General features: G+C 36.9%; 1 protein-coding gene across 1 annotated transcript; it reads left to right on the top strand.

The window, feature by feature from the left end:
- Positions 1-406: 406 nt before the first annotated feature.
- On the top strand, positions 407-4,195 carry six3a (SIX homeobox 3a). The gene is made up of 2 exons (XM_053620830.1): positions 407-993; positions 2,766-4,195. Exons 1-2 carry the CDS (start codon positions 422-424, stop codon positions 2,950-2,952), a joined length of 759 nt encoding a protein of 252 aa, XP_053476805.1. The 5' UTR covers positions 407-421; the 3' UTR covers positions 2,953-4,195.
- The last annotated feature ends 3,716 nt before the right edge of the window (positions 4,196-7,911 follow it).

The raw sequence follows: 7,911 nt of genomic DNA, 5'->3' as shown, positions 1-7,911 counted from the left end.
AACCCCCCCACACACCCCCCGCGCGAGCAGCACAAGTGGTGAAAGCCACTACGTACTGGCTAATGATTGGCACGCTTGACAGTGATTGGCAGGGCTGCCATGACAACCCCACAACGACACCAAGAAGACCAATAGAAAAGCGAAACAAAATATTTCAATGCTACACTCACGCGTGGATTTTTAGGGGGAGATATTATGAGGCTGGTGTCATTAGGCGATAGCTATTGAATCATTCAATCTTGCACTCGTCCGTTCCTCTTTTTTTTCTTTGCTAATTTTCTTTCTCTCTCAGGTCATTTCCATGGTTTTCAGATCTCCTTTAGAGCTCTATCCCTCCCATTTCTTCCTGCCCAACTTCGCTGATCGGCCCTTGCTCGTGGCGAGCAGCGCGCCCAGCGCCCGGTCTCCTGAAGACTTGTCCATGTTTCAGCTACCGACCCTCAACTTCTCCGCGGAGCAGGTGGCGAGCGTCTGTGAGACGCTTGAGGAAACCGGCGACATCGAGCGACTGGGTCGCTTTCTGTGGTCGCTGCCGGTGGCGCCGGGCGCATGCGAGGCCATTAACAAACACGAGTCGATCCTGCGCGCCCGTGCTGTTGTAGCCTTCCACACGGGTAACTTCCGCGACCTCTATCATATACTGGAAAATCACAAGTTCACCAAGGACTCGCACGGAAAGCTGCAGGCCATGTGGCTCGAGGCTCACTACCAGGAGGCCGAGAAGCTGCGGGGGCGCCCGCTCGGACCCGTCGACAAGTATAGAGTACGCAAGAAGTTTCCGCTGCCCAGAACCATCTGGGACGGCGAACAGAAGACGCACTGTTTCAAGGAACGGACGCGCAGTCTGTTGCGGGAGTGGTACCTGCAGGACCCGTATCCCAACCCGAGCAAGAAACGGGAACTGGCGCAGGCCACTGGACTCACTCCTACACAGGTCGGAAACTGGTTTAAAAACCGGAGGCAAAGAGACAGAGCAGCGGCAGCAAAAAACAGGTACCCTTCGTTTCTATGTCTTAGGTACGTTTGGAGTGACAACATGTGAAAGTTTCAGTTTCATTTCACTGCGAAATAAAGCGGTATTAATGGCCTGTATTTATAAAGCAGTCATCTTGCAGTAAGCAAGCAGGCTGGACATTTAGCAGTTGAAGCTCAGCGCTGTGTTAAAAGATACAAAAGCTAGAGAGTGCTACAATAATTTAGGATTTGTGTTAATTATTATAAAAAGTGACAGCCAGATAATAGAAATAAATATGTTGTAATTTTAAAATAAATAAACCAATGAATACATATTAGTGCTAACAAAAATGATGTAGTAAATGTAGTAAATGGTTTGTTTCGTATAGAAGATTTTTGTTCAAGAATTAGAACAATATTTTCTCACAAAAATACATATATTTACACTTAGCTATAATTGTATAAACAATTATAGAATCCCCTTTACAGTTGTTTGTTGGCTAACATGTCTGTAGCCTAATATATATATATATATATATATATATATATATATATATATATATATATATATATATATATATATATAATGTTTGTATGTGTGTGTGTGTGTGTGTGTGTGTGTGTGTGTGTATATATATATATATATATATATATATATATATATATATATATATATATATATATATGCTATTAGGAGGCATTTTATATTTTATATTTTATATATATATATATATATATATATATATATATATATATATATATATATATATATATATATATATATATATAAATACAGCCCTTAAATATAATCTTATTAAAAGGTCATTATTTAATAGCCGATAGTCGTCGCAACAATACCTTAAATATGATTAGCATTTTCATGTCATGCTGTCTGCTCTAACGAATTATATGTATATAGTTTTACTTCTGACATAGTGGTTTACTTAGATTGTGTGACTCAACAGCATATATATAAATAAAAATATTTTGTAAACACATTTACAGAGAACAAGGTCAGTTATACCTGGCAAAACAAATATATTTTGTTCAGACATTTCGCATTGTCAGTCATAATCACAGTTATTATTAAGAAAGTGTATATTGTATAACATTTTCACCTGCGCTTAATATATAATGAATCCTTTTTGATATATATATATATATATATATATTTGACAAGCAGGGAAACACCATATCTACAGCACACTTTTGGAAAACCAAAACAAGAAATGCATTCTTTTTTTTGTTTTTATTGTTTTTGGTGCTTTTGTGTGAATCTCAGTGCTATTTGCTTACGGCTGTGTAACAGCTATTTGCTAAACAAACATTGTTAAACAGGACAGCTTCTGTTTAAACATTTATATCTAAATTCACGTGTAGAATGACTAGGTCAAGACGCAAATATATTTTGTTAGGAATATATAAACCAGATGCGATTTATAAGCAGTGATCAAATATAGGATTTTTGTTTTTGTTAGCAAGATGAGTTTAAATTGGATTTGTTTTAACCAAAATGAAAGAAGAAGAAAGCTAAAGGTTTGGTATTGATCAGTTAAAGGCAACAGTGTGTTTAGGCGATGTCGGGCTAATCTGGGCTAATATTAGTGTGCTTCTAGTCTGCTCAACTAAGTGTAGCTGCTGTAGGCCTGTGTTTCAAACTTGGTTAAAGAATCCAATCAGTTTGAACGGGTGTTCAAGCTACAAATTATAGGTACCCATACACAGATATTGAACTTGGCTTTTAGTTAATAATTATGAACAAATATTTCATACATAGGTGAGATCTCATTCTTTCTCTTTTCCCCGTCTAGGCTCCAGCACCAAGCCATAGGACAGAACGGCATGCGCTCTCTATCTGAATGCACTCCGCATAGCTCGGCTGAGTCGCCGTGTACCGCCGCCAGTCCCACCACCAGCGTATCGAGCGCGACGGAGCGCGCCGACATGGCCACGTCCATCCTCTCTGTAACGTCCAGTGACTCCGAATGCGACGTATGATACGCAAATAAAAGAGAGAGAAATATTTGCAGGGAATATGGACCTGAATAAACATTATGAAATGTCGGGGAAAACAAAAAGGACCATAATTATTCAGAGAGAGAGAAAAAAAGAAAACAAAAATATAAAAGCACGTCTTTTTTCCCCCAAGCGCTTTCAACGGGACCCACGCCTTTCCCCTACCCCCACCACTTGCATGAAATATCTATAGCTTTTTTTTTTTTTTTTTTTTTTTTATACTCAGGAAATAACCTTTCACTCGATGTTTTCTGCCAGGATGATCGAGAAGAGGGAATTTCCAGAATCCGGTGTTCATCGTCTTTTATATTTTTATTTTATTTTTTTAAATTATTATTATTTTTAATTCGAGTGGTAATGCACAGCGCAGCCAGGATGCAATCCTTCTTCTTTTAGTTTCATCAGACAATCATTTGAGTCGTAAGCACCTTTTTTTTCACTGCTGTCACTGCCTGTGTGGGGTACTGGTCAAATGTGGAACTGTATCAGATTTTTTATTTTTATTTCGAGATTTTATATTGAATTATGCCTATATCCTAAATAATGCGATCATTCTCCCAGTTTGTAATATATGTGTAGAAATATGGCTGTATATAATATTGCTCTACGTCTCCGTTGTCTTTTCTATTCCTGGTTACTTTTCTTGAATTGGTGTTCATAACTATTTGTCAGAACGTAATTATTAAGCGCTCTAGACGTTTTGTTTCTCTGTTTTAATACATTGAGTACAATGGTTTCAGTCGAGATTTATGCAAAAGAAGAGTAACAACGAAGATGTGGAATATAATCGACTGTTCAAAGGAAATTTTCATGTTTAACCTCGAGCGCTTAATTATTCAATGTTACTTTCTTGCGTGTTTATGTTAATGTATAAATTTCTAAGCTAAAATACAGTATTCCATTTTATAATTCTGAATTAAGTTTCTGATTTCCTTGCCTGTCAGGGCCAGGCACAGTGACATAACATTCACTTCCCAAGTTTCAAAGACGTTCGTTGTTATTAATTGAAAAAGCCTTTATAGGTTGCATGTCTTCCACTAACATCTACATTCTGGACGAAAGAATTCATATGGATGTCTATGAAATACTAACCGGGAAGCTTTTAGGATACGAAAACTCGCTCTCCTTTTGCCCATAGTCACTAATGAATACAAAAATTAAGTAAACGCACCATTAAATGGACTAATTATGAAGGACTCCTCCTCTGGCCCAATCTCCTATTGTGGCCACAGTGAAAGGGCTTTTCATCCAAAAGCGAGAAGCAGTAAGGGGAGAAAAGTGTTCCTCGGGCCCAATTCACCCTATCAGCCCATTCACACCTCATATCATCCACGAAGAAAACTTGTTATAAAGGTTTTATTTGGATAGAGGGATACAGTTGGCTTATCTTAAAAACAGTTAAAACATTATAGAAGGAAACACACACACACACACACACACACACACACACACACACACACACACACACCAAAAAGCTTCTCTCTGCAACAAAACGTCAAACAATATCTACACATCTCAGCATAACCTGTCTTCTCTTACAATTTTCCAACGGTCATTTCCTCGCACATTCTTTTCATTTGTACCTATTGTTTCTTGTCAGTGGATAGTTTGACAAAAATGTTAAGGCTGTGCTGTAAATGTGAACAGGCAACCAAATGTCACTTTATTTACTTTCCACAAACACCTGACCATTGCTATCTCTGCTATTAGTCCAAACATTTGCGCTGAATGCAAAAGGAGATGAATTTACAGCAGCACGTGAATTATTTACAAAAAAAAAAACACACGCGTTTTAATCTCTAGCATGAGAGTGAGTGAATCAGTGAGTGAGAACGACTTGCCATTCTCGGAAAACGTTAATACCTTGACCCCATAAGATTAAATTAAAGTAATTGGGCAATATTATTATTATTATTATTATTATTATTATTATTATTATTAATAATAACAACTTTTTTAAATTATTAACAATTGACTCTACTTGGGAAGAAACATCGGATGGCGAGAGTGTTTTAACATTTTCCCATCCATCCATTCATTCATTCATTCATTCATTCATTCAATTGACCTGTGGAGCATTTCTATATTATTAGCCGTCCTACACGCAAACAAAGATAACCTATGAAAGGCGCACATGAAAAATTAGCTTGGTTTGTCCCACACTTTTCATGGTAATTAGTTGACATGTGAAAGTCTAGTAGTTATTTTTTCTATTGGGAAAGATGTACAATAGACTGCCTTTTTTCAGCACACAGACAGCAGAAACATTAAACGATTAGAGTAATTTGTCTCATGTCAGCATGAGTAATTTCATATTTTAGGGACTGCTATGTATAGTCATGCGTAAGGCTCACGGAGAAGACTTTGATTAAAAACTCCTGGCTGCTGTTTGAGCTCGGGGTTACATTTAAGCCTGTAACACGAATATGAGACAAGTGCAATAACAATAGACTACCATGCTTTTGTCCCACCCAAGGGCTGGGTTTGTCTGTAGGCATATAGTTAATAATAATTCGTGTGGCAAAAAAGCGTGCAGAATAGAGTATTTCTCCTGTTCCCATAACCTCACTAGCACAGAGACAAACGAGCCCAACCGGGCTGCAGGCTGCAGTAAGAAAAGATCGCACTGCCCTGTTTTTTCCCCCTCTAAATTCGTCGGTTAAGTGAACACAACTTTTCTATTCGTGTGTATTCATGCAGTTCTCAATGAGCCACAGTTCCCCCTGACCCGGATTGAACGCGCGGAGATAAGATGCAGGACAGTCAGAACTCTGGCAAGGAGGAAAAAAAACCTCACCTCAGTCCCCTCTTTCTAGTACAAGCTTCCAGAAGGAAGATATTTGTGCACCTAGAGGTGTCAGGTTGTAAAGACTGTGTTTAATGAATTGCGCATGTAACAGAGACTGTAAAAGGTAGCCTATCTCTTCCAAAAGACATTTGTTAACCATTCAAAAGGTCAACATTTTTGAAACTTCGAAGTAAGATTGTCGGATGGATCTTTAAACGCAATAAACAAACAAACAAACAAACAAACAAACAAATAAATAAATGACTTATGGTTAATAAATACACGTATAATAATAAACAAATAATAGATTAATATAGCATAAAAAGTTTGTTACATTTATTTAATTATTAGTTTGTTACATTTATTTATGTAGTAAGATGAACGAACTTGAAAATACTTTTTTCACATTTTCCATTCTATTTGAATTTATTATTAACTAGCCTACAGGCAAATTTGGAGTTTGTTCAGCTACTCCAAAATATTTTTGGCAGTCTCCTAAAATAGCGTAAATATGTCCTATCATATCTGTTTATCAGAAAAACAAACTAATTTTACTCAAACAATTTTAGTACTTGTCTGGCCATTTTATCCCCCTACCAACCACCAATTGGTTTAAAACTAAATTAAAATTCGGAAACGCATATAGCACTGCAAAATAATAATAATAATAATAATAATAATAATAATAATAATAATAATAATAACTGAAACGAGCAGACTATATTAAGCGAACAGTTAGTTGTTGTTTTTTTTTGTTTTTTTTTGAGGGGGCGGTTGAACCGAACAGAATTAGCAGTGGCTATTGAGTGATGTAGTTGTAACGAGTTTACCTTGCTATCAGGGTACGGTTTTAATCCTAACAACGCATTTTCATTCCTTTAGCCTACTTAATTCAGTCTCCTAAGGTTGTTAGTCTGAGATTAGTTTGAGGTTAGTTAAAAAAGATCCATGCATATTGTTAGTCCAATTAATTATTGTCAGACTGTGCCAAATATGTGCCAAAAATGCCAGATTTTTGTTTTCATAATAATAACAACAACAACAACAACAATAATAATAATAATAATAATAATAATAATAATAATTATTATTATTATTATTATTATTATTATTATTATTGTTATAGGACATCTTGCCTGTAACCAGTGAGAGAGACACTTGCGAGAGACATATGAGACAAAACTATTACTCCTCAGAAAAATCACTCGAATCGTGAGACAGACATCGCCAAAGCTGCAGTCGCGCCCGTCTTGAACTCTCCGCCGAGCTTTAAAGCAGGAGGGATTAAAAATACAACTGTAGGCTAATTCTATTAGTGCGCTAATTCCGCGATCACAACCTGTTTGTGATACAGCATACGGGATCAGCAGTGCAGCTGTAAGAGCTATTAGGAACCATTTACAAATTGGATCCAATGAGGCTGAGTTGTGTATGTCCAACTTAGAAGTATTTCTAAATATTTCATTCGGGACAATCGATTTGGCCAGATTCCCATCATAAAAAAAAACTTTAGCTGGTTCACTCAATTGCATTCTCATTCTTTCTCTCTCTCTCTCTCTCTCTCTCTCTCTCTCTCTCTCTCAAAAAGGACTGAACTAGTGAGCACTGATCTCGCGCCTCTTGCACACAGCGAACTGACAGGCAGCTTAAGCGCTTGCAGCACCTGTGCTTTTAACAGCCACTCACGTGATGATTTTGCTTAATCATCACCATGTAGCTGATGACTCAACTGATATAATAAACAAATAAAAATGTAAAGGTGCGTTTTAATTTTTTTAATTTTAAGAGATGAATGCTGAACGAGTACATATCTGCAATAGGCATATACCATGTCAAATTTTCATACATGAACATTCCAATATCAGCACTTCAAAACTAAAATATATTAAGAAGTCAAAATAAGAAAAGAATAAAGGAAGAAGAAGAAAAAAATTGCAAAAATAGGATAAGGAGAATAAAAGGAAGATGACAGAAGAGCGAGATGAAGAAGATGGGGGGGGGGGCATTTGTTCGTGTAAATGCATAGGCTAGGGTGAACAGATTGATTAGACCACCACGATCTCAAGAAGATAAGACATTCTTCTTGTCACCCAGAATATCAGATACTTTCTTGAGTCTGTGCCATTTAAAACGAATATTTGCAATGGAAAGAA

The sequence above is a fragment of the Ictalurus furcatus genome, chromosome 3 (genome assembly GCF_023375685.1).
Source record: "Ictalurus furcatus strain D&B chromosome 3, Billie_1.0, whole genome shotgun sequence".
Classification (NCBI taxonomy): Eukaryota; Metazoa; Chordata; class Actinopteri; order Siluriformes; family Ictaluridae; genus Ictalurus; species Ictalurus furcatus.
The sequence above is the reverse complement of the archived record's forward strand: the minus strand, read 5'-3'. Positions and strand labels throughout refer to the sequence as shown.

Excerpts from the sequence above, each read along its gene's own strand:
- six3a (XM_053620830.1), top strand. The coding sequence starts at position 422 with ATGTTTCAGCTACCGACCCTCAACTTCTCCGCGGAGCAGGTGGCGAGC. Across the intron at positions 994-2,765 it reads GCAGCGGCAGCAAAAAACAG|GCTCCAGCACCAAGCCATAG; the intron begins GTACCCTTCGTT and ends TTCCCCGTCTAG.